The following is a 26926-nucleotide window of genomic DNA, read 5'->3' on the forward strand; positions in this document are numbered from 1 at the left end:
GGGTTCACATCCTAATGAGGTTGTTTTATTTACATTCACCGAAATATAAAAATGTGCTTGATCGTATATTCTTACATGATATTTATTTTGTAATGTTTTATTCTGTTGAGAAAAATATTTTGATGAAAAGAAAGCTTTTAAATAAAACGGAAGCCATGTGTTGTCATGAGACGCGACATCGACTTGGTTGCTCAGGGAAGGAGAACGAAGGAGCAAGTCCTTGTAATGCGGCGATCGCACAAGTTGACAGCATGAATCGAAATTATTTTCATATTCTTAAACCCTAAATGCTTAGCCCGATCCTCCCTTATACAAAGTGTCCGATCTTGGACTGCGGAGGATCTTAGCATCCTGAACTAAAAAACGTCAACAACTTTAGCCATATCGATTCAGGTGGTTATTACTACATAGAAAAGCTTCTACTATAGTCTTTTTTTGTGCGCTATGGACCCTTCAGATCCTCCCAGAGAAGCTGTGGATCATGCCCAGGAAGATCACATCATCTCAAGCGACAACAAGCACGTAAGTAGATAGGTCAGCTATGAATGTGTTGGGAATTATTCATCCACTATTTATAGAATTGTAATAACTGACCTTATACTGTAGGCCACTCAGTCATCATTCAAATTAAAAAATAGTTTCAGGTATTTAACCACATCATTACTGTCATAAAATCAATCATGACGACACCACGTCAGTGGTAAACATTGAGTTAACATTTTGTGATGTAATGTATCGCAAAGATGGTGACATATTCATTTAAAGAGTTTAACCCTTTACAGGGAAAGCGATTATTTTGGTGCCCAAAAATAATAACTTAAACCCCATAAAGATCTGGCGTGGTGGACATGAATGTGATGGTGTGTTTACATTAGTATTGTTCCAAAACTACTCAGTCAGGGGACCCAATTGGTTGATCAAATGAATCAAATCAGCAATACTAATAATAGAGCATCTATAAGTTAAATGAGTGCATGTAAAGGCTTTAAAAGTTATCATACATAATTGTTGTTGCCATTGGCAGTTCCAAAATGAGAAACCTAATATTTGATTTTCTGTCTTTAACACAGAATTTGCCCACGTGCTCGGGCGGCGCCAGCAGCGAAATAAAGAGCTGCGCCGTGGTCAAGTACTGCGCTGCCCCGCCTTCCAGCACGTATGCATTACTTCAAGAGAAGACTGACCTTAAACTACCGCCTGCCAACTGGCTGAGAGAGAATACCCAGCTGGGCGCCGCTGGCACCACCGTGTTGGGCTCCAGTAGTAAGGGAAAGCCATTTTCAAGGTACATAATTTCATTGTAAAAGCATTATTAATCTCTTTGTCCATTTTTTCAGTTTTTAAAAAATAGTGTTCTATGACATTTTTTAAAACATCAAATTTAGATCCCTAAATTATAAGCATTTGGTTGATTTTAAAACTATTTAAGTCATGTATAAAGTTAGGAAAGAGCAGGAAAAGGGTTTCCCCAAGAGACAATGAATAGCTGTAGGAAGGAATTTAAATTATGTAAAAAAAAAACAGCTCTATGATTTCATTTGTTGTGTAAAAAATATATAAATATTTTATATGTGCCTGTAATTCTCTATTTGGTCAGTTTTGGAATGGCGTACGAATTTATAGACTGCATCGGGGATGATGTGGACGTCGTATCAGATTCAGAGGTTGGTAAAATGGTACCTTTTTTGTCTGTGTCTCTTTAAATCTTTTGCTGATGCTGATCATCTTTTCTGACAGAATATCAAGAAGCTTTTGAAGATTCCATACAGCAAATCACACGTCAGCATGGCCGTCCATCGTGTGGGTCGCACTCTCCTTCTGGACGAGCTGGACATGCAAGAACTCTTCATGAGATCCTCTCAAGTTAGTCACACAATTTCATGCCTCACTTTCTAACTTCATATTTTAGACTTATTTATTACATTTGGTGACAATAATATATTTCAGACCGGAGATTGGACATGGTTGAAGGATTTTTACCAGCGGCTAATGGATCAAAAATGGCAGAGAAAAAAGAAGAGCAAAGAACATTGGTATCAGAAAGCCATCTTGTCTAAGTTTCTCTATTACAGGTCAGTACTTTAATTTACCCCAATAGAGAAATAAGATTATCTTACCAGCGAGGATGTGCGTTCCTTGCAGCATTAACGGCGACTGCGCCGCCGAGCCAGTGGCGGACCAACTGAATGACGACGAGGAGTGCGGGGCTGGCGATTTCGGCTCGTCTTGGCCGACCGCATTCTCCAGCTCCGACGCAGAACAATCGGCTGCTCGTAAACAGGTTGCATAGCTTGAATCGTTTTCTATTTGAGGAAATTCTTCCGCCACTACTTGTAATTGATTGTGGAATGTTTTAGGATCGCGTACCCATGGACAGCAAGTTCGCCCTGGGTCAGGGGTCATCGGCATCCCAAGAAGAGCAAAATCTCTTAGCGCTCTTTAATGAAGGGGAAAATAGTCAGGTAGGGTCTTCCCTTCGGAGCCTATTTTTTTGTAAAACTTAATATTTACATTTCTTGGTGTTTTACAGGGTTTAAGGAATGATTTCGTACGAAACATTATGTGGACGTTTGAAGACATTCATATGTTAGTTGGCTCCAATATGCCCATTTTTGGAGGGGGCCGATATCCGGCTGTCAGCCTTAAACTCAGGTTGAAAAGATTTTAAACAATTACGGAATGCTAAGCATTTTTATTGTGTGTGCTTATGTTATGTTTTGTCTTTTTTAGGGATAACAATAAACCCATCAATATCCTGACGGGTATTGACTACTGGCTGGACAATCTAATGTGCAACGTTCCTGAACTAGTCATGTGCTTTCACGTCAATGGCATCGTACAGGTAAAATATTTTCTGGATTTGTGTCTTTTCCAGGCTGTTCTTGCTACAGTGAATCTGATTATTGCAGAAATACGAGATGATAAAAACAGAGGACATCCCCCACCTGGAGAACTCAACTTTTTCTACCAGAGTAGTGAAAGACATTGCTCAGAATATCCTCTCGTTTCTCAAGTCCAACTGCACCAAAGAGGGTCACACTTACTGGCTTTTCAAAGGTAGTAAAGACATGAAGTTACCAATTAAAACCTGCATACTTCTTTATTTCTTAATACTTAATCTCCTGCCATTAGCTAGCGGTAGCGACTTCGTCAAGCTTTACGATCTTACGACATTATGCGAGGAGGCCGAAGAGGAGAAAAGCCACAATCCATTCACGCTTCCCGTAGCTGTGTTGCTTTACAAGTAAGGAAAATATTCTGCCTTTTTTAAAAATGAAATTAAGGGATAAACCTACTCTGACATTTTTCTTTGCTTACTTCTTCAGAGTGGCTTGCAACTTGATGCTCAAAGCCAGAGAAAACAGAAAACACAATGGCACCATTCGAACTCTGCTTTTGAACTGCGTCAGACTTTTAGACCAGGATAGACATCCACAGGTAAGGTTATGGCCAACATATATGTAAGCATACCTTGACTTAAAAACATCTGCCTTTCCGCAGATCATCGCATCGGCCCACTACATGTTGTCCGAGCTTTTCCAGCTCGACGAACCCCAAGAGGACGACGACGATGGAACAGAGTCATTCCGTGCCTGCGGTTCCGAGGACAGCTTCAGTAACGACGACCGCGACGAGGACCTGGAAGAAGAAGAAGACAGCGATGACAGTAGCTCTGAGAATAACAGCCGTACGCAAGATGACAGCAAAGCCGTGGCCGTCATCCGATCTGTGGGAGAACTTTCTGTCCCGGAGAAATACAAATCCACTCAGCTGATCAGAGTCGGTGAATTTTGCAGTTTTTGCCTTTTTTTTTTGAACGGTCACTGAAATATTTATAGCAGGTTATTTTTAAATGGGTCTACAGCCAGGTTGTGCCTTTCCCATCTCGCAAGACAAAGAAGAGAGGTGTAGACATGTCCTCAACTACGTATTAAAGGCAAGTGACTTTGACTGTTGGTGAGAAATTTCATAATAGTATTTTTCTCTACTATTGACTTGGAAAAAATTTGTTTTCGCACAATTTTCTGGTTTTAATGGCTGCATGACACTATTACAGGGGCTCAAGGCAGTTGATGGTAGCATCAAGAAGGAGAGTGACCTCCCAGCTGTGGACCCCAATACACCCATCCCTCTCAAGTATGAAGACGGCAACAGTGGCGGAAATGGCGTCACAGAGAAAGGCATCTCTCCTCTTCTGGAAAAAGGTCCTCTTTCTTTTCTGTCATATCAATGGGAGGGATATGCCTTATTAATAAAATCAGATAATACCTCATTTATCACGGTTAATAGGTTCTAAGACCGGTCACAAAACAAACTAAAAGATAAACAATGGAGATAAGTGATACATTCAGTGGCTTTAGCTACCAAAATAATGGAATGTCCATCTTGTTTTTCTTCCAATAGGGCCCTTGCAGACTGACCTGAAGCATCCGACGCGTTCGGGCATGATTCCCGGCTCGTGGCAGCACCAGATGAAACTGCAACTCTTCCTCAAGGCCTCTAAGGCGTACTACGTGTTGTCCGACGCCGCCACTAACCTGTTAAAATATGGCCGAGCCTTGAGATACATCAAGCTGTCGCTGCAAAGCTACGGTGAGGACCCTAAAAAAACAACAACAACTCCAAATCGTCCTTATTTTACTCTCATTTCCCTCTCAGATGCCTATTGCTTCATTGGAGGGGCGCTCCATCCACACGTGCTACTATTCCACAGTCACTGTCTCTCCTTGTGTGGGGATATCCAGCTAATGTTGGCCCAGAATTCCAACAACAGAGCTGCCTACCAGGAAGAATACAGCTACCAAACCAAAGAGGACCAAGAGATCTTACACAGTTTGCACCGGGAAAGCAGCTGCCAAGGTTAGTCTCTCACTCGTCTAATCTTTACGACTCACAATAACAGTTGCGCCCCATCAGCCTTCAACATGGCGACCGACCTGGCTACGGATCCCGAGTATCTACTGTTCGTGAGCAGCAAGTGCTACGAGGCCACGTACGAGCTTCTCGTCTCCCACGCTTTAAAGGACGAGGCGGCGGATCAGTTGGCTCAAGTGCTGAAACGGCTGGGGAACATACGTAACGAAATGGGGGTTTTCTACATGAACCAAGCAGCCGCCATGCAAACGGAACAAGGTTCGGACGTCTATGCCGTGCAGTCGTGTGGGATTTCAGCTCAACATTCCTCCATTTTTCCCGACAGCAAAGACGTCAGTGTCAGCCACCGAGCAGGAAATGTGGAAAAAGAGCTTTGCCTTCTTCGAAAATGGCATGAAGGACTTTGAAGCCATCGGGGACAGCACCAACAAAGCCCTCCTGCTGTGCAACACTGGCAAACTGATGAGGATCTGCGCCCAAGCCCACTCTAGCATCTCCACGGACGACAGCAGGGGAGAGTTCTCCCCCGAGGAGGCTCTCTACTACCACAAGGTAACTACTTCTCAACTCCAGCATTCCATTTTTTATTTGAATTTATTCCTGCTTGACCTATTCTCACTTTACCTTAAAAAATCCCAGGCTATAGACTACTACCTGCGAGCGATGAGGTCTCTATCATGCCGGGACGACCATCAACCAGTGTGGGACAGCGTCAACTGGGAGCTGTCTACCACTTACTTCACATTAGCTACACTCTTACAGGATTACGCTCCTCTTTCCAGGAAGGCTCCGGAACAGGTATCATTCGGGCTTTAATAACCTGCTAACAATGTGATCACAACGACCAGGATTTTTTTTCTTTGTCAAGATTGAGAGGGAGGTTACTGAGGCCATGATGAAATCACTCAAGTACTGTGACCTGCACACGGAGTCAGCCCGACAGCCTCTTTACCAATATAGAGCAGCCACCATCCATCATCGTCTAGCCTCTATGTACCACAGCTGTTTCCGCAACCAGGTGAGGAATGGCGTTTATCAACATCATTCATTTCCATCTGTTTTCTTAAGTGTCTTTCTACTATTGCTTTAGGTGGGTGATGAGCGCTTGAGGAAGCACCACCGAAGTCTGGCCGAACTCCACTACAGCAAAGCTGTATATTTGTTCCTCAGCCTAAAAGATGCGCCTTGCGAGCTGCTCCGCGCGTTGTTAGAACGAGTGGCTTTCGCCGAGTTCACCATGGCAGGTGATTTCAGAGGAACCGTGCTCTTGCTCCCCCAAAATCGCCGGCTTCTTTCTTCATGTTTCGTATCTTATCAAATGTAGCTCAGAACAGCAGTGTGGCCAAGCAGAAAAGCCTGGTGGCCGCTTTGGAGATTTTGGCCGAGACTCGCAGTGCCTTCCTGATTATTCACAAAGAGCTGCTTGAAGAGGAAAAAGAGGTTGGAGTTTGCTGTTAAAATTATCTTTTTTTGTCCAAACAAATCAAAAAACATCATATCACTCACTTTTAATGTGCAGAGAAGCAGCCCTGATCTGGTAGGACCTCCATCAGGATTGAACCTCCAAGAAGTGACCAAGCTAAGCGCCTTGTTCGAGTCCCGCTTCTCCGACCTGCTCCTGCAACTGGTTAAACTCATGACCAAAAGCAAACGCAAGCCCAGGTGAGAACCTGTAAAACACTCAACTTCCACAAGAGGCCGTTTCCTCACCATTTTTTTTCATCACGTAGCAAAAAGGACGAAGAGCTGCTACCACGCTATAAGAACATTTACTCCAAGCTGCTGCGCTGCGACAAGAGCACGCCGCTGTTGGCCCGGGTTCACCTCTACACGGAACTTCTCCAACAGTTGGCGCACAAAGCCGATGAGGACGTTGTGGACATGGTATCGTGATGCCATTTTACAAGTTATTACAAAAATGATAATCCCATAGTTGGAATTTCAAAATGATTGAAAATGTTGCCATCTAGGATGATAATTCTGAACGTATTGTGAGCAGTGTACCAAAGAATCATTTCATATACTAGTTTGGTTTTACGACTAGTGCCTTAAGATACAAATTTGACTCGTCAAAACCTTGTGCTCATATCTCAAGGCACAACGATACAAAGAAGCCAAGAAAAAAAATAAGACGAGAAAATCTACCTGACTGGTAGTGTTAACGTTATTTTGTGTTATTTTTTTCTGTTAATATTTTTTAATTTTGGGTTATTTGAGCCATTTTGTTACTTGACGAGTATTTGCCTTTTACACAGAAGTCAGCGAGGCGAGGGTGGCATATTGCGGGCATCCTGCAGTCACATTTTACATGTCAATGCCACTTTTTTTGTGGAAGATTTGGTACAATGGGGTGCCAACATTACTCCATTTGTGCCATTTTCTACAGAACGGAACTTTAAAAAGGGCCAATTGATGCTGAATTAATAACAACGCAAGCTTATTTTTGATATACAGAGCCTCCGTTGGCGTTTGTGTAAATTTGTTTTTCTTTCACGGTTCTCCAAACCAAAATAGTGCAATTTTGTAAAAAAAATGTGAAAATAAGCATGTTTGCTGTGGAATGGAAATAAACAGTTTTGAATACAACACTTCTACTCCAGTACTATCCTTTCCTAAATCCTCATGATATATTTAAGTACTGTTATTAATAATTGTTTATTATGGGGTTGTATCAAAAGCTGTTGGTAGTATGGGATTAGAAAAAAGCTCACCCTATACACAAGGTGGCAGTACTGGACAGAGTATTTCTATTCTTGATTTGTACTACATGTAAACTTGCATAAGCATGTACATAAAATTGTACACACTGCATTATTGTACTGTAGATTACTATGGTAAAATACAATATACTTAACCTCCTATGACCTAACCTCCACATGTGGACATCATATTTTTGGTTGTCCCTTTAAGTGTTTTTTAACTAAACAAAAAAATAAACACTTTTTTATCCCCACTAATGAAACCATGAATAACCATGGTATCTTTTATTTTGTATTTTTTTTTTTTTACAAAGGAAAAACTGACTTGTTTCCCTTTTTTGTCCTTGGTTGGGACGTTATAAAACACTTACATTGTCCTTCCTAAAAGTATAAAAGACGTCTTAAAATTTTTCTAGAGTGGAAGAATTCAGACGCGGCCAAAAAAATAAAAAAAAAATAAATAGTCCATTGGTACCTGAGCGGACAAGATTAAGCACCTTTAAGTGGGAGAGCACCACCGACGTCTCGTCAGCGTCTTTCTTCATCTTCTTCCTCCAAAAAAGTGTTCCGCCGCTCTTTTCACGTCCTGGCCGTCCATTTTTAGGCACGGCGAGCAGTCCAGCTGAGCCTTGGGAATGAATTAGTGCAAATAAAAGACAAATCGCCAGAAAGACACTTTCAGTCTTTGAGGGTCTTTGGCGGTCTGTAGGGCAACACGGGGGCAGGCCTAAAAAAAAAAAAAAAAAAAAAGCAACAACACGTTACGCAAGTCTTGATGACGTAGATGGCTGAAAAAGAACTATTGCCTGCTCACTGACCTGCTGGGTAACGGGATGGTGGGTGGGGGTCTGGGCACGGTGGGGATGGGGATGGGGAGCGGTCCTCTTCCGGGAACGTGCCCCGGGCGGCCACTCCGGTTCAGTGGATCTGCGGGTAGCGGCTTCTGCGGGGGGCTCGGTTTGTCCAAGTCCTGTGGATGATTGACAATCATGTTACAGCGCCAAGTCCCATCGATTGGATGTCTATGTCGACAATCAGCAAATGGGGAGATGTCCTATTTTTTTGTTGGACATGCAGAAGAAAAATAACATCTAGTGTCAAAGTGGCGGTCCGCGGGCCCACCGCATCATTTTGCGTGGCCCGGGAAAGTAAATCATGAGTGCCGATTTTCTGTTTTAGGATCAAATTAAAATGAAGAGTATAGATGTATATTAAATTAACTGTTTTTCTCCCTTTTAAATCAATGATTGTCATTTTTTAATCATTTTTTTCTGTTTTTAGTTCAAAAAGAATTTTGTAAAATCTAAAAATATATATTAAAAAAGCGAAAATAAACATTGTTTTGAATATATAAAAAAACTGAATATTCAGGGCTTTTAATCCAGTTCTTTTAATCCATTTATCAAATAAAAATCGAAATATTTTATCTGAAACAGTTCAGCCCACAAATTAAGTTGACGTTAAAGTGGATCCTTTGCATTTCACTGGCTTTGTGAAACCCTCGAAAGCAAACTAAAGTGCATATATTCATATACATTTTTTGTTGCTGCAATGTGTTGCTGCAAGCCTGACAAAATGTGCCGAAAAAGGTAGCAAGTGTTCAGCACCCAAACGTGATTGGCTTTCAAAGTAGCCATTCCAAATGCGCAATATTAGCAGTGACAGAGGCGAAATCACGTCTGACAATAAGCGATGAAATACGTTTCCCTCGGAGGGTTGCTAACCCTCGCCGCCCTTTTAATGAATGCCTCATTGGACGTGCGACGCGCCGTCTGCACTCGATTAAGACCCGACCGAGCCGCTACCTGCCCTGCCCTTTTTTTTTATTTTTTACCCAGCAGGCTTTCGAATGTCTTAAAACCGCATTTATCCGACGCCAAGCATCGTGGGAAATCAGGGACGCTCGATTTGCCGCGTATGTTTCCAATCATCACCGTGTTCTCCAAAACAAATCTCCTAAAACTAGACACAGAAAGCAAATTGGGCTTTGGACCAACGGCCGCGGGGATTTCTTATTCTCGCAACTGCTTTCGATATTGCTGATTCAGCAAAGCTGACAAGCTGGGGGAGCAAAAAAAAAAGGGAATGAGGAGAATGCAAGAGTACAAATGCGCTGTTTTGAGGTTCTGGCCTTGCATCCATTTCTGTACTTCACATTTTAATTTGATCAGGGCCAATTAGAGTCCCGTGACGTCAAATAAGGTTAACAAGTTAACTCATCCCTTCCCTATTTGTGGCAATAACAAGAATGTGTTGGGTTTATTCTGTTTTATTATTATAATAGTTATATTAATTCATTTCTTTATTAAATCAATCTCTTTCTTTTCTTTGTATTAATTCATTACTTTGTTAAATCATTCTCTTTCTGTTTTTCAAAAGTCTTGAGGTCACACCAAGTCATCTTTAACCTAGACAGCCTGTTCCAGGATGGTTATACAAACAATCCACCCAATCTGGGTCCTTGAGATTTGGTGGGCCCTTGGTGACGAGGACAGGGCTATTCGGACAATAACAAGAATATTGTTATCGTTATGTAACCGTACACTTCGGGTTTTTCTGTATGTAACGATTATATGATTATGATTATATTATATGATTCTTAGGTCAAGGAGGTTGTATAATTACTCTAATCTAAATGTTGTTAGGTCTAGTCCCTGTTTTTGTTATTAGTAAAATACTTTGATTGTTATTGTAGTCCCAGATGTTGTTTTTACTCATACGTGATGGAATGATCAACAACTCTGTAACTTGTGACCATAAGAATGGGACGAAAACGTCTATTCGAGGAGACGTTCGGAAGTTGTAAGGTGACACTTGCTGACTCTCCCCTTCGGAGGCTTTTACCCATTGTTGTATCCATTTCTATTTAATTAAATGTCAATAATTGAATAAGATGTCTTCCTGCAGTTATTGATAATTACGGACGAAGGTAATTATTAATGAACCTGACAGAATGTGTTTCAGTTTTTTTTATATAAAGGATGCTTTTGAATGCATATTTCATAAGAGGAGAAAGTGAAAGCCTAAATCACCAAGAATTATTGTTTAAATTTCAAATCTGTTTTGTTTCTTTTCTATTTTTCCCATGTGGAGGTTTATCGGAATATCTAAGACTGCTCCACAGTGAATTCTACGATTGTAGAGAATATGAAAATATATTTTTGGTGATGTTTATGATGATTTGAAAGTCAAAACGTATCTTAAATGTCCTTGTTAGATCCCAAATGCACCATCAATATAGCACATTTTGTTTATCTCCACGCAACTAGAATACAACTGGGACAAAAATAACATTATTTATCTCGTGAGATGCAAAGGCAGCTCAGACCTTGATGATTGAAAACAAAAAGTCAAGTTTGGAAAACATTTTTAAGCCTCTCCTGCAGAAATATTGCCTCCAAAAAAACACCAAGCAAACATTTAATGCCCCTAACTTGAACCCCATTAAGAATGAAAGGAGTAATCACATGCAGAAGCCAGCCGTGTTAAACAGCGAATCAATATTCGGATCAACAAACCTGTCTCAGTCGAATGGACGCAGGCTGGCGTGGCAGACTGAGGAAAGGCGGCACCGCGGGGGGTGACGGTGCATCGGTGCGGGAATGGCTCGGCGCCAGCCTGTGTCTAGCCGGCAGGGGAGGCAGAGTCGGCTGACCCACGCTGAGAGACGAGGGCATGGGTTGGCTGATGTGCAGCGGCTGGTAGAGCGGTAGGCGCCGTAGGCTGTGCGAGTGGAACTTGTGTGGCGGTAGTAGAGGTTCGGCGCTCAGGAGGGATGGCTAGGCGGAGGAATATTACAATATTAGGAACAAATTATAGTGCTTAAATGCCATTGTTTCAAAGCCAATTCTTGTCATAGGTGTGCCCCAAGGGTCTATCCTGGTGCCCCTAGAAAACTACCTTATTTTGCTGCTTAATATACCCCCCATTTAATATATCCGGGTATATTAAATGGCGGACAAACGGGAAGGTACGATCCACTACACACTCTCTAAGCCGTGACGAGGTGCATCAATGTTTTGCAGAGTAAAACTACTTAGTGCTGAATAAAGTCTGATTTGGAATTTTAAGGAATTTAAGTATCTATAATTATGCTCCATTAACACCATAGAAATTTTGCCCAAAAAGATGAGTTGCCGTTTAATGTACCTGGGTATATTAAATGGCGCACAAATGGGAGGCTCAAAAAAGCCAAAATGATTTAATATATATAGGGTATATTAAATGGAAAAATATGGTAATAGCGTATTTAAAGTTTTTAGTTTGTTTTCTTTACTTTAGAGTAAAACATTGTCTTGTTTGGTTTGGTATGGTTCACTTTTACCACAGCTATAATGTTGGCGTATGTAATGTTTTACGTTATCTTAATCAATTTGCCATAGTTGGCAGGCACAGGGATAAAAACATCCCATTTCCAGACATGCTTTTAAACTTTCATGCATGTTTTTTGTACATGGTGGAGATGAAAAGAACAGCACTGGAATGAAATGTATTTATTAGAAAAACATCATTAGTTCCAGGCTGGCTTCAAAAGTCAAATGATCTAAGATGACATCACCAAACGGAGTACAAACAGCCCCACTTGTGTGAACTAGTGCGCGTCATAAAAGTTCACGGCATTAAAGGTGACGTTTAAAAAGTTCGGCTACGGGAACACTTGGACGCACGTCACCCCCGAGCGAACCGCAACCAATTCTGCGTCTCTGTGTTTTTTTCAAATTTTAAATATGTTTTCATTGTCCATTGCCAAAATCCATCACTTTGCCTGACTGGCTATTAAACAACTTTTTAGGAGCTCATCTTAACGGAATGCAACGCTGTCAACTTTATTAATATTTCTTCTTCGGGTGGAATCAATGACACGCCGACATGTCAAGTAAGCGCATGTCCTGAAATGGACCGGATAAGAAAAGACTCACCTTGTAAATGTTGGCAGGACAGGCTTTGGGAGGGGGTTTGCGTTGCGCTAATGTTCTGCACATGGAATTGGTTCCGCCGGGGCTGGTGGGCCTCTTGGCCTCGATGGATCTGGAAATGGAACAAAAAGGTCTCTTAACTTGGCCAACATGCTTTTCATGGGATAAAAGTCATTTTTTTTGTAGGAAATGTACATAATAATGGTTTTATGCACTGTTTTTGCTTTGGGGCAGCCGGATTTGAATGATTTTCAACTTTAAATAAACATAATTTCGTGTAAAAATGCAGATATAACAGACACACGAACAAAAAATTAAATTTGCATTCTGACCTGAGCTTCTCCAAGGTGCTTTTCCTATTTGTGAAGACCATTCGCAGTAGAGTCTTCCTCTTGAGGAAAACCAGCCCAATGGCCAGCAACAAGCCGCTGACAGCCACCAGGGCGGCGGCAGTGAGCAGAACGCTGTCGGCTGAAGGCACATGAGACGAGATGCAGATTAATGAGCGGGGAATGACCCGAGGACACGCGGAGGGGATGTTCAAAGGCTTTTTGCTATGACTCATATTCTTTGCAAAGGACACGTTGTTGAATTTACTGCCAAAGCCGATTGGGAGTTGTGTTATTCCAAGAAATTCATAGCGCCGCGGCAAGGAAAGAGACGTAAAGCATAACATCTGCTGTGGCTCGGAGCGAACCTGCCAGTCTGGTCGGCCCGCTGTCCATGCTGCCGCCAAAGCCGGACTCCTCGCAGAAGGGGGGCGACCAGTGGGCTTCGCAGTGACAGTTCTTCTTATTGTTGCACACCTGCAAAAGGCGGACATGTTTGCAAGAAGTCAGTTAATCGCATGGTAATGGCGGGTTTAAGAATGACAGTTAATTGCATTTGAATGATCATCTCTTCAGTTTTTGGGTGCAGAAAGTTAGTAAGAGAAAAAAAACACCCGCAAAAGACCCGAGAGGGGAATTCCCACAGATCCCAAAGGATTCCCGAGTGAGCCGTCATCGTTTCGTCGGATTGCGGGCGAGGAGCCGACCGTGGAGGGAGTCACGCAGCTGTGCGCTTGATGGATCTCGTCAGGTTCGCGGGGGTGAGGCGGCCCAACGAGGGAGGCTTGATGAGCGGCAGATTGATGGGCTTTTTATGACAGAGGGAGGGAATGTTTCTCTGGAGTTGACCTCAATGCACCTCCTCCTACGGGTGATGTCAAATTGACGCCAACGAGAATGTGACGGTTGAAACACACAGCGTTACCTTGATTTTGAAGAATTGCCTTCCGTGACTAAGCCAAAAAGAATTGTTCCGCTACAAATTCTCCCTGTTGGAATGCTTTGAAATGCATGTTCTTTCCAAAATATTATAACTTTTAGTTTTAATTCATTGTCTGACTTGGATTAAAATGGACATTCAGTCCTCCCAGTTCAAATAAATGGGACATCTGTCACGATCGACGCATTCACTGAGCTAATATGGGGATATGATTTAAATTACCCTCAGTGGCTGTGAATCAGTTTAGTTTTTTTTTTAGAAAATATAGATCATTTGGACAATTACAAGACAATTTGTCAATAAAAAAATGACAAAATGTGCAAATATGGGGCTTTGGCCTGCTATCAAATCATTCAAATTAGTTAAAAAGATATATATATATATATGTATATTTGTATGTATATATGTATATTTGTATGTATATATGTATAAATGTATGAATTTATATAATGTATTTATATATGTATGTTCCATACTTTATTTCTCATTCTATATTTCTACAAAAGATTTCCAGCAACTAAAATAATTGTTTATGACTCACCAGGCATTTTCAGTCTAAAAGAATAAAATTAAAACGACTTGCAAAATCAACACTTTGAAAAAGAACACGTTCCTAATGTCAACACAGCAAATTGGAAGTCTCCAATCAATATTGTTTGCGCTGACAAACTTTGTCATGATTGGATTGCAGAATGCATTGAAACAAACAAGGGAAAGAAAAAAAGAAAAAGGTATAAAAGTGGATGTAAGTCAACACACTTCTAATTTGCCCGGAAACCACAGTGATTAAACGGACAACTTCCTCAAGAGTCCATTAGAGCGCAAGACGGGCCGCGGCCCCGTTAAATATCGACTGGCTACTTTGCACTCACCCCACGTCCGTTGCACTTTCCCGAGCACTGGTGCACGCCGAACGCGCTGACGTTCTGGCACCGGCGGTTCAGACACACCTGAAAAAAAAAAAAACCCAAAAAACATTGTAGTGTTTTATCAAGGATTAGAAAGTAAGATTCTCTCACAACATTTGCGTGGCTTACCATCCCATCTCCGCACTTGGTACCGGCCAGAACCAATCCCGGATCGGGCATGTCGTCCCCTAAGTAGACGTGCGTCCCCCGACAGAGGATGCGACCCCCCTCTTGCAGTGGGATGTTGGTTTCTATGGAAACGGCGTTGGTGCCGATCACCGGTCTGTTGGCGCCGCCCTGGCATTGAATTTTACCGCATTTGGCATCCCTTTACACAAAAACAAAGCCAAAAAGGATGGAATGATGCAATGTGATTGTGGATTGGAAATGGAGCAAAGTTGGTAAACTGGTTCAAGTGGATTGGTCGCCTCAATAAGTGAGTTCAAATGAGCTTAAGCTCACCTCGCATTGCATTTGGCAAAAGAGCCTTTGGAATCCTTCCCGCAGTTTCCATAAGGATCCCCCGCCGAGTTGACGCGCTCAAAGCAGATCCCCGGGGCCGGTTTGGCTCCTGCGGACCAGATCGGCACGGCTTCAAACGTAGCCGACACAAAGAGCGCCGTTCAAAAGTCTCCAGTGCGGGGAAAACAAACTGACCGGGACCCCACAGGGTGATACACTGCTGTTCGTGCGTCTGGCAGATGCCATTGTAGCAGTAGCCCTCCACGGCGTGGCAGGCGTGACCGTCGTGGAGGTACACGTTGGACGGGCAGTGGGGGTCGGCGCCCGTGCAGAATTCGGGGAGGTCGCAGGAGTTGCCGGAATCGCGGCATAGGGTGCCCGCCGGTTTCAGCTGAAACCAAAAGGAGGTTTTAGACCAGACTTTTGGGCCCGGGGGCCAAATTGACTTTGAAAATTTGACAGATGGGCCGGGTCAGCACAAGATACGATACATATAAAAAAGTGCATCCGTTAACAGTACATATGAAACATAAAGAGAAATAAAGGACTAAAGTATTAACATACTCATCACTCATCATTAAAGTAAAAAGAATAAAGTACAAAGTCAAGTAAAAAGGAATGTATCAAGAAATATACTAGTTTGCCCATGTGTTGTTTTAGACGGTTTGGTTTGTCCTTGTCAAATATGGAGGACTCACCTGGCATTCTTGGCAGCACTGGCCATGGGCACAAACGGCGTCTCCTTTTAGCGTGCACGTGGTTGCATTGCAGCATGGATTTAAACATTCCTGGGGAGCACATAGACAATTTTTAAACAGGTATAGCGTCTCTTGTGGGTTGTTGGGTATCAGATTAAAACGGTGTTTTGATAGTAAACTGATTCCACCAGATAAACGTGATTAAAGACTATGTCATTGTACTTATTTGTCATATTTTTAAATGATATGAGAGCATTGATATTGTGCTGAACTACTGAAAGCAGGAAAACAAGTCAAGCTGGCAAGGAAAATAAACCTGGAGAGAATATAAATAAGGATTTGAAAGTGACAGTAATTAATGTGTCAAGTGTGTCTTCTCCAGTGCAACTGTTAAGAAGTCAACCAGGCGAGAAAATGGAATTCCAGCAACTAATTATGCAATAGATAATTCTAGGAGAATTGTGTTGTGTAGTTATTACTTTATTTATTTGGGGCATGGCAGCACAAAACATTAGGAAATAGAATACGATATAATCATGAGCACATTAATTCTATCATGGTTATGACATTTCATTTATTTTCCTTTAAAAATAGTAAACTAAGCCTTTTATTGTGTGAAATAACAAAATCTAAAATCTTAATTTTGCACCCTTTTCACCATTGATGGCAATGAATCAAAATTCCCACTATATATAAAGATTATAATTTTAACTCGACAACCTATATTTATGTTACATTAAAAGACCTAAAAAGGCTTTTTGGCTACTCTTTTCCTCAATTAAATTATGCATAAATATTAATGGACAGCATTATGATGATCTAAATTAGAATTGTTCCGCCTTAAGGCAGCTCCACACAAACAAAAAAGGGAAAAAAAGACGTATAAAAGTAATCAATCTTCCAGTGAAGCTTTGTCATACATGTCTGATTCGCCATCCTAAGAGACGAGGGTCTCGACAAGGTGCCCTGCCGTATGTATACATCTATGTTTATGTATGTGTGTACTTGTGTGATGGATACACGCATCGCCGCTTGCTGGTGAGGAAAGCAGAAAAGCCCAGCAAAGTTATTTCAACCTGGACCCCGATCAGACTTTTCTTTTTTTTGTGTCTCAGCACCCAAGAGCGACTTGATGAATGGGCCCGCGACTGGGAAATGACATCGGCGCGATAGCCTGTCACGTCACTGACGGAGCACCGGGTGCCGCCGCCCGCAGAAAGTGTCGAGGAAATACGAGGAGAAGGCAAACGGAACTGTTTTCTACTTTAAGTAATCAACTTGTGGACGACCATTGACGGTAAAAGACGTCCAATACATTTGAACGATCGTTTGTGGTTTCCCCATCCAGTTAAAAAGGACTGGATGTCAGTCACTGTCAAATGAATAAAGGGTTGGGGCTAGAAAGGTGTTTTATTTTGAAAAATGCTGTATTTTCTGCACTATAAGGCGCAGAGGATTATAAAATGCACCTTCAGTGAATGTGCTTATCTTAAATTTGGTTTGTTTCTATGCTTTGTGACCATTCAGACTACAAAAATTCAAACTGGGTGAGCTAGAAAACCCTAAATGTAATTGCAAAATTGTAATTATAAAAGTGTTAAATATATTCAAAACAACAAAAAGAGACCTACCAGATCTCAGGACATTTATCAACGATATCATCCTATCTAACTCTAGCAAGGTTAGAAATAATTTATTTATAAAAACCTGTTCTTTTCATGCAAATGACTCCAAGAAATACAGTCTTCAAAACAAATCCTCTGGATGAACCTCAAAGTTCTCATCTCAACTCCCCCGCCAATCAACAGCAGGCGACCAACACATCAGTGAACCCAAACTTATTTGATCACATTGTGTACCTACGCCTGTCCAAGAAAATCAGCCTCACATTTAACCGGACCACTGGGTCGGACGTCGTTTTGGTTACCTCGGGCTCCCCACAGTCGCACTCCTCGCCTTCTTCCACGTAGCCGTTGCCACACTTCTGTCCCCCGTAGAGCACCTTGACCTCGGGCATGTTGTACAGACACATGCCCACGCCTTTCTCCAAACTGGCTGCCAGGTCCTTCTTGCTGCACGTGCTGAACACCGTGGGGAATGGATACCTGCCAAAATTCAGATCATTTAGATAAAGGGTGTCAGCCTCAGATTTTTAGTTTTTTTAAATGGATTCAAAGAACTGGATTAAAAGCCCTGAATATTCCGTTTTTTTTTATAGATCTAAAACAATGTTTATGTTAGCTTTTTTTTATATATATTTTTATATTTTACAAATATATTTTTTAACTAAAAACAGAAAAAAATTGATTAAAAAATTACAATGATTTAAAAGGGGGAAATCATGATATTTAATATACATCTATACTCTTCATTTTAATTTGATCCTAAAACTGAAAGTTGGCACTCATCATTTACTTTCTCGGGCAACATAAAATGATGCAGTGGGCCAGATTTGGCCCCCAGGCTGCCACTTTGACACCTGTGATTTAGATTAACTGGGAAGGACTTTAACGTAATGCAGCTTTTTTTGTTGCCAGCAGACGTTCAGACATAAATGTGACAATTCACCGTTAGTGGGCAAGCAATATCTTCTAATAAAACTGATTTCCGAGGTGTGTTCGGTTTGGCGTGAATCCGCATTGCGCGTGTTTATTATGACAGCTGAGGCCAGCGGGTAGACAACGCCAGCCAAGCAAAAAGTGTCAACTTCCTCGGAAAATATTGGCTCAAAGCCTGGTGGCGTCTCCAGGTGAATTGTTTGGCAGAGCGGAACTAATTTGGCGGCCCACAACAATTAGGCGTCTTTTAATTCGAAGGCCCCTTTTCGGCGTATATAATATCTCACGACTCTGGAAGTTTCAGTTTCCTTTCCGTTCTCATTCGGCTTCGTTAACTGTTAGAAAATCTTGAAAATGTGTAACATCTTGCAAATAAAAGCACAAACAGGCCATGACAAACATGAAAACACACTTTGATGTCATCATCGGATTGATAGGCGCAGGTTTCTGACGGATGAAAGTGAAAAAACAGAGTTTTTATCCCCGCCATAGTGTTCTCGAGTGACACATTTTTAGTGTCAGCTAACGAGAAGAGACACGCCTGACCTTTTAGCAAATGTGAGGCTACGACAACACAAGGGGAAAAAAAAAGGCTTTGGTGATTAGAAGAAAGGAAGCATTGTTCAAATACGGGAATGTTGTTGGGCAGTGACATCCATCGTCTTGCTTAAAAATCTCACTTTGATAGCTGTTTTTTCCATACTTGTGCATTCGAAACGTTGCTCTTGAAGTGTTAAAAAATAGCGTCTGCTGTTATCACTCTTAAAAGTTCTACCAGCATTTTAAATTTTCTTTTGTTGACAGACCAAAAGAGTGTGAGGAATGATCGTTATTTGCAGTTTGTCTGAAAACAAAACAACATTTGCAAGAGCTCAAAAACTGGAAATTTGCAGTAACGTCTTGGTAAAGCAATAACTAGAAGAGCCTTTGCCTAGTTTGACTCTTTGGCTTCTTGGCAGACCCCCCCCCACCCCACCCCCCCCCCCCCCCCGCGTGCCGCCCTCATCCCGGTAGTGCCACCGATGATTACATCATTTGGATTTCAAGACCGTCGTCGTCTCCCCCCCGTGAGCACATTTTAAAGCGAGAGAATACTACGCCAAAAACTGCAAATCCCAAAATGTGGAAGGATCAGATGTAGCCACATTTACCTCCCTCATAGCCATAGATAAACCCATTGGAATTCAGAGAGTGATGGTTCTGTTGAATAATTCATCGGTACGGTGAGTCACAGTGCCGTGTTTAGATCATATCGTCATTTTCCACCAAAAGCTCCGATTGACTCTCCTGGCTGTCTTTTTCTTGATCATCAAGTTGACATAAAGTTATCAAAAAACAGTCTTGCAAACATTTCTGCTGACAGAAAATGTACTTTCAGTTCATTTTAATCATTTATTGCCCATCAGGTAAATTACTAGATCTTTTACTAAATGGAAGCTGTTTAGGTTTCAAGGGCATCAACTTTTGATGATGTAAAGTCACTTAATTTTTGCGTAATATCGGGTGAAAAAGTCAAAAATTGATATAAAGTTTAAAAAAAAACAGATAGAAAAATAGATTTTTTAATAATTTGGGGGATTATTTAATTCCTATTAATAAACCTTGATGAGAACAACTTCATAATGTTAATATAGGCAACATAGTTTTAAATAAAAAAAAAGTTCTACAAAACCAAACCAGATTAACAGGAATTAAAAAGTTTTCAGTCCACTGCTTATACTAGCTTAAGAAAAAACCTAAATGGAATATTTGTAGTCTGGTTTTGGCAATGTCGTGGAATTCCGTCATGGATAACGAGGGCGGTCCAAATCTGTAGTTGTGCTCTGGACCCGCCTTATCAGCTTTGCTGTTTACTAACATGAGAGTCCATCGCTCGCGGCCGCATTGTTATCTTGACGACCCAGGCGACGTGGGCGCAATACTGGAGCGGCTGCTTCACTCTCAGGCCGTAGGGTGTGTGGAAACGTGTGTGTATGTGTGTGTATAAGCCTGGCGATAAGAGCAATTATAGTATGTAGTGAAACCGCTGCATCATTTACAAATGAAAATGACCTTGTCCAATGCGATGCATCATGTAAAATGAGATATATCATGGATTTTATCATGAAATATATCACCGTTTGTAAGTCCCCTTTCCTCTCCAGTAGGACTGTCTTTATTGCCGTCATTCCATAAAATAATTATCGGCCAAAGCACTGTTACCATGACGACCGTGTTTGGATGTGGCGACTCACCCAGTGGAAGGCGTCATGATGCAGCCGCCGCGGTCCGCCGTCATCCTGCAGCCGCAGCCGCGTTCCGGCGTGTCGTGATTCATGCCGAAATTGTGGCCTAGCTCGTGAGCCAGTGTCACGGCTGCGCCTAAGGGGTTTTCGGAGTGATCCTATGGAAAAGAAAGAGAAAAAATTGAGGTAAAATACACAGTATTAAGTGTTTTCTCTAGTGCTTTATAAACCTGGTGGGCTGCTAGGTTAAAACTGTGGTAGAAACGAAAATCTACATATTTTTTTATACATTTCTCCGTCAATGATGATCAGTAAAGTGAATAAATGAGATATTTTTCGTCTCTCATGAATGTCCACTGGGTAGTCGTTTTATCTTCCCAGTCGCCAACTGCCCCCCCCCAAAAAAGGCGGACGGCAAACATCTGGAGAAGACTGTGCCCCGAGAAAATGCATCAATTAACGGGAGGGCAGGTCCATCTGGGCCGCTACCTACTGGCGACGAGTAGATCAGCGCTTTACGCTCCGGCTCGTTTTTACGAGAAACGCGGCGTGATGGAAACGAGGCTTGGCAGTGGCCATTTATCACAAAAATGTAAATGAGTTTTTCCGGGTGTAAAAACACCTCGGGGCAAAATGGAGGCCGGCAAGGTCCTTTCTGGAGCGTTTTACGGACAAAATGTTAGCATTTCATAGGTTGGCCGTGTTGAGGTGTGTACGAATGCCCTTGTGGCAAAGACTCAACACCTCTGGATGAATGCGATACGACACGGTGGAGATGAAGCAGCGTTTCGCCGACTTTGCGCCGTGAGCCGTGGTGGAGGTGTGCCGTGGGAAATGACCTGCCAAAAGTCATACGTTGTAATATTCCCAGAGAAAATGTTTTATAGTACGAGGTTAAAATTTTAATGTGACGAAAAAGCAGGACATATTGTAAGATGACAAGATTCAATGTGTGTGCTTGCATAAGTAAAGTTGTTGTTGTTTTTTGCTTGTTTTTAATGGGAAGTGAACTGGGAATTGTTTCAACTTTTGTTTGACCACAAAAATTGCATGTGAAATTAAGACATTGAAATAATTTTGGGAGAAAAACTCATAAAATTATCAAAATAAAATGGGTACATAATGTATTGTTACGTTTTTTTACAACTTTAAGGTCGGAAAATTTGATATTGATCTACTTTTTGGGGGTTCTTTGATTCCTGTTGATAAAACTTTCATGCAAATGACTTCATCTTCTAGATACTAGCAGTGAAAGAGTTCTTAAGATTTTCAACTGGCAATGTGCATTTTGCTATCCAAAAAAGTCAAAAACACTCAAGAACCACTGAAATACAGTCAGCACTCACCATGACGATGCCCCCAGACTGCTCTGCAGTGCACATGCTCATAATAGGTGCCATGCCAATGGTCGTGCCCTGGAAGTACACCCCGCTGCAAAAAGGCCGTGACAATTCATCAGTGGACGCATGACTCAAAACGGGATATCCTCTGGATATCGCGTCACCCACCTTATTAGCTGAGCATTGTCGTGGGATTTCTGCGGAAGCAGCTTGACTTTGCGCCAATCCAAGAACTCGTGGAGGGTGGCGAAGGGGTCCTGCGTGACGGGACATTTGTCGTGGTCGCTCCACACCTCCAGACCCACCAAAGCCACGCGGATGTTTAACGCTCGGTAGAACTGAATGGTAGAAATGAAAAGACAATGATGAGAGAGATGGTAACAGGTGGGCAAGGATGCAGATATTTGTTTTGATTTATTTTATGTATTTATTTTTGTTTGTAAAGTTTGTACCTTGTCCACATAATTGGCAATTTCTGCAAGTCGCTGTTTCACCTTCTCCACGTCACTTCCTTGTTTTTGAAACTAGACAAAAAGAGAAATAACAACATGGAGGACTTGAAATGTCATCAATTCAGCAATTTAAAAAAAGCATAAACTACATTTTGGTAGTATCATGTAACAGTTATTTTAAATGGTATTAATGATAAGCTATTTTCCCCCAAGGTTCAGCTCAACTAAATGGGCAAAAGCCATAGACTGTTATAATTTTAAATCATCTAACAATACCGAGGAAATGTCAATAAACATCTGTCCCCCCTTCCCATTCTTCTTCTGCAAAGTCCCCGAATTAAATGCGTGGGAACTTTTGTCCATTCACCCAGCAGAGCATTTGCTATCTCTCCTCCCCCCGGTTTGTCCCCATGGTCGACGGGCCGGAGGTCAGGGCCCGAGTCCTCTGGGCTGGCTGACATCAGCGTCAGCCAGAGGAAACCCAGCGTAGATGTATTTCCTGTTTGCTCGTCTGCTCTCTCCGCTGGGGAGTCATTTCCCGTCAAGCCGCTGGCACCGAAGGCCCGTTTAAATACGGCGGCGCTTGTTGCAGCACACTGACCTACATCTGCGGTGGCTGCGCTCTTAATAGTAGAACAAACCCACCCCCACTTCCCATCCCCTTCTTTTTCATTGTAGTGTTGATAAACGGAAGCCAGGCGTGTGGCTTTACCTCTCGGTTGTCTGCTACGATGATCAGCTCCACGTATTTGGTGGTCTTCTGCGCGTCTCTTTTGTGCTGAAATCAAAGAAAAAAAAGTTGATCTTTTCAACTCATTGGCTGCTGCAGAAAAAGTTGAATTAAGAATAACTACTATAATTTTTTTGTATTCATTCATCTACCATTCCCCTTATTCTGATGGGGTCGCGGGGGTGCTGGAGTCTATGCCTGGGCTGTCAGATGGGTACTTCGCTAAATTGGTTTCCATCCAATGGCAGGTCAGAAGGAGAAAAACAACCAATCACGCACACACAATGTAAACTGACGAAAAGTCCAATTTAAATCTTCAAAATAAACCTTTGCTTCCTGGCACACCTGACAATTTCTTAATATACATTATGTATATTAACAATATATATAGAGGTATGCATGACACCTATAATTGAGGGATTTACTATTAAAACCTATTTAAACAAATTTAATACAAAGTCTACTTTAACTCTTTTCTCTGGTGTAAAGAAAGATGTTTTTATAATTGCTGAACTATATGACACATGAAGTCCCTGCTTTAAATTCCACTTAGTGTCTAAACACTGTTAAATGTGTCTAAAAGAGAGGCATCCATTTGAAAATATTCTTCCTAAAAAGCATCTTGTTTGTAAACTGTGGACATATGGATACCGCACCTGCTCTATGCACACCTTAGGCCAAATACCCTGCGTGATGCCCACTACGCCAGCGTGTCAAACACTTGGTGGGAAACCTCTCCAAAAGCCAGTTTGCACATCTTTGCCCAAAAAGAGCATTTGAGCTCATTTCAACACCAACAACAATCACAGTTTCCTCACCCGCACATGGAAGGGTCCCTTAAAGTAGTTTTCCGGGGCGATAGAGGACAAGTTATGTCCGTGACCGCAGTCCCCCGAGGTCAGACGCAGCTCCTCCGCCCGGTACACCAAGTGGACGTCCGGGCCTCTGTCGAACGCGGGCTCGATGACGAACGATTTGTTTGCGAGCCCGATGAAGCCTCTGTGAAGATAAACAGTAGAAATAGCAACTTGCTGTTTGGATTTTAAAGAGCTCTTCATTTTTTTTAATGGCTTCTGCCTTGGGACCCCAATTAGTCGCTTTGGTTTGTCCTATTAATCATGTCAGAAATGATGGCCGTTAAAAAGCTCATTAAAAAACACATTTGTATGTGATATTTCAATTTTGCCGTGACTAAAAACAACACATTACAAAGCAAAATGCATACATAGCTTTTAATAATAGGCTATGTATGTATTTTGTACTTGTAAATTAATTTCATATGCGAACTAGTTCTTTACATATCTTGAAATGAATGATTTGAGTTCATTGTTCATCAATCAAATTGTGAATTAATGTAAACTGAGCCAAAATGAACATGTTAATTGCGCTCTCTATCCAGAATAACCACATTCACAAAAACATTGACCAAGCCAAAATACACAAAGTTAACTAAAAACATGAACTAGTTTTGGAACTTCCATTCATTGAACTCATATGCAAACAACAGTAAATCTATACGCAAAATTCTGGATAATATTTCCTACCGAATGCCTGAGCAGGCGCTAATGATGACGTCAGAGTTGGGATGCGCCAGCACCTCCCCATGATAGTAGCAGTTCCTCTAAAAAAAAAAGAAGAAAATGACAATGATATCAGCACAGTTGCCATAGTAACAGAGTGCTGCCTTGACATATTCCCACCTAATGGGAAATGACAAATGGAATAAATGAAATGAGGCTTTCATAATATTAATTATTGGAATGGAGAAGCTGGTTAGGAGTCGAGCTGATTCGTAGAATTCGGAATAACATGATTTAATTTTACGGGAGGCGGTGGAGGAGGAGTAGGTAGGACGAGTGAGTACCTATCTTTCCGGACCCACATGCTGATGCAATTGTGGTTAATTACGCTCTATGTAAAAATAGAATTCTGAGCTTAGAGCTATGTGTGACCTATATTACATCATCTTGGGCAAATAATAAATACAACAATGACTAAAAAACTGTTTACGCTGCATTCATAATATATCACCTACATTTCCTGAAAAAAAAAAACATTTCTAAATGCTATAAATCCAGGAAAACACAATTGTTGACTAAAGTACATGACTGAAATACTTAAAAATACTTGAAACTAGAAATACCTTTTAAATGACTGATCATGGTCACATTTTACTACTAGTATTTGGGATCTGTGGACTTTTTCATCCAATTCCTGCTGAAATAACGATGAATGGAAACAGATAAATAGTTGTAGCTGGCAGATATTTGCAGGTTTTGAATAAAACATGTTCAAATATAGCAGAGGTCATGAAAGGAGCAGCTAGGAATAGGTCAGCTGTTAATAGGGGATTCCATAATAAATCCCTGATGGCACCATTGGCTGGAAATCGAAATAAAAAACAGATTATCAACAAGTAGGCCACCAGATAAATAGCGTATTCCACTATGGCCGCACCCTCGCTCCCACGCACGTCCACGTGTGGTCACGATAAACTGACAAAAACAATCTGGGACACACAACTCCCATTAAAATATGACCTGGACTTGGTTCAAGTGTATCGTACCGTGGAGTTCTGCAGGCCATTGACCACACGTCCGCCCTCGTAGTAGTGCGTCTCTGTATAACGGTTGGCGAAAAGACCCCTGTGAAAAGAACGGGGTAGGATTAGAAATGTGGAGAGCATTCTTAGATGTGCACAAGGCGAAGGTTTAAGGGATTCGTTTATGTGACTGTCTTCCATGATTAGAATGGCGGTAATCTCTGTAGGGGCAATTATTTAGTGTGTGTGTGTGTGTGTGTGTGTGTGTGTGTGTGTGTTTAAGTCCATGAGGAGCCCCACCCTAGGTTTGGCCAGCTTTTTTTGCAGCTGCATCACGTGCATGTCAGGCGGCGGGAGGATGACCTCAGCGTATGCGCGTGCGGATGATGGAGGGCCAAAATATATTGATTTCCCAAGGCGAGTTACACTATAAAAAGTTATTTGTCCAAAATTGCCATGTCAAAGCATTGGAGGAGTGCAAAGTGTAAAAATGTGACGTTTGTAGAGCAATCATGTGAGATGTGGAATTGGGTTTTTTTTCGCTGAGTTTGACTGAAATGACAGCTTGAGGGAAGAGACATGACGGCCAGAATTGCTTCTTTTCTATCAAATTTTGACATGAGGCCTGGATATTCTCACTTTTTTTCCTACAAAATATAGACAGTACCATGTAAAATAAGTTAGAATAGCCTGGGAACGTTAAAGGAAAGGAAAAATAAATAAATACATATGTCCTATTGGAGTACATGCTGCATTTCTGCGGGGTAGTTTTTTAATTTATCAGAAAACAAGAAGCAACTTTAAAGTAGGTGTAAAATAAGGAACAAGAAGCAAAATAGGCCCATGTTAATGCAACACATTACCATATTTTGATATTTTTTTATAACTATAGGCTTAAAAACAACTATTGTGCCATAGTTGGTGGTCAGGGTGAAAAAACTAAAAGACTAACTATAAAAAAGTACAACTACGGTACATACTATCATCTCATTTTGTTGCCAGTTCAAATGGAATTGGCGCCATTATTGGACGCAAATGACTTTTAAGTAAAAGTATAAGTAAAAACTGTTCCCAAATGTCACCATGTTTTCCCACCATGCTTAATTTAGCCTATTCTGAATTAGTAGACCAATTTCATGTTATTTGGTACAGCCCACCATCCTCCATCGGAAACCCAATGTACGCGTGGCACTCCACAATGGATTAATTGCACGTGAGTAGTAATTCCCAACAAATGCTCCCTTGCCTAGAT

The 26926-nt window shown here is 41.6% G+C and overlaps 2 protein-coding genes across 2 annotated transcripts in view; one reads left to right on the top strand and one right to left on the bottom strand.

Annotated features, from left to right (window-relative positions):
* Positions 1–5: 5 nt before the first annotated feature.
* On the top strand, positions 6–7461 carry edrf1 (erythroid differentiation regulatory factor 1). The gene is made up of 25 exons (XM_077729487.1): positions 6–522; positions 1071–1285; positions 1598–1664; positions 1738–1863; positions 1948–2072; positions 2143–2281; positions 2358–2462; positions 2531–2652; positions 2731–2842; positions 2910–3057; positions 3133–3244; positions 3327–3438; positions 3502–3780; positions 3866–3937; positions 4058–4205; positions 4405–4593; positions 4660–4860; positions 4918–5133; positions 5201–5427; positions 5515–5673; positions 5744–5893; positions 5966–6119; positions 6200–6315; positions 6395–6537; positions 6606–7461. Exons 1-25 carry the CDS (start codon positions 445–447, stop codon positions 6766–6768), a joined length of 3678 nt encoding a protein of 1225 aa, XP_077585613.1. The 5' UTR covers positions 6–444; the 3' UTR covers positions 6769–7461.
* Positions 7462–7742: 281 nt separating this feature from the next.
* Positions 7743–26926, bottom strand: part of adam12b (ADAM metallopeptidase domain 12b) — a gene marked incomplete at its 5' end in the record, with an annotated part of 33953 nt that continues 14769 nt past the window's right edge. Inside the window, 20 exon segments of the mRNA XM_077730112.1 lie at positions 7743–8301; positions 8393–8544; positions 11093–11353; positions 12494–12602; positions 12823–12961; positions 13188–13296; positions 14632–14709; positions 14797–14995; positions 15130–15238; positions 15325–15520; positions 15828–15917; positions 17755–17932; positions 20620–20768; positions 21957–22041; positions 22119–22288; positions 22403–22474; positions 23115–23180; positions 23951–24131; positions 24677–24753; positions 25699–25777. Of these exon segments, the coding sequence (XP_077586238.1) occupies positions 8253–8301; positions 8393–8544; positions 11093–11353; positions 12494–12602; positions 12823–12961; positions 13188–13296; positions 14632–14709; positions 14797–14995; positions 15130–15238; positions 15325–15520; positions 15828–15917; positions 17755–17932; positions 20620–20768; positions 21957–22041; positions 22119–22288; positions 22403–22474; positions 23115–23180; positions 23951–24131; positions 24677–24753; positions 25699–25777 (2548 nt within the window).

The sequence above is a fragment of the Stigmatopora nigra genome, chromosome 12 (genome assembly GCF_051989575.1).
Source record: "Stigmatopora nigra isolate UIUO_SnigA chromosome 12, RoL_Snig_1.1, whole genome shotgun sequence".
Lineage (NCBI taxonomy): Eukaryota > Metazoa > Chordata > Actinopteri > Syngnathiformes > Syngnathidae > Stigmatopora > Stigmatopora nigra.

Bases quoted from the DNA above. Each gene is read 5' to 3' on its own strand.
- edrf1 (XM_077729487.1), top strand. From the start codon at position 445: ATGGACCCTTCAGATCCTCCCAGAGAAGCTGTGGATCATGCCCAGGAA. The intron at 1,286-1,597 runs GTACATAATTTC...CTATTTGGTCAG, and splicing joins AAGGGAAAGCCATTTTCAAG to TTTTGGAATGGCGTACGAAT. The intron at 5,134-5,200 runs GTTCGGACGTCT...TTTTCCCGACAG, and splicing joins CGCCATGCAAACGGAACAAG to CAAAGACGTCAGTGTCAGCC.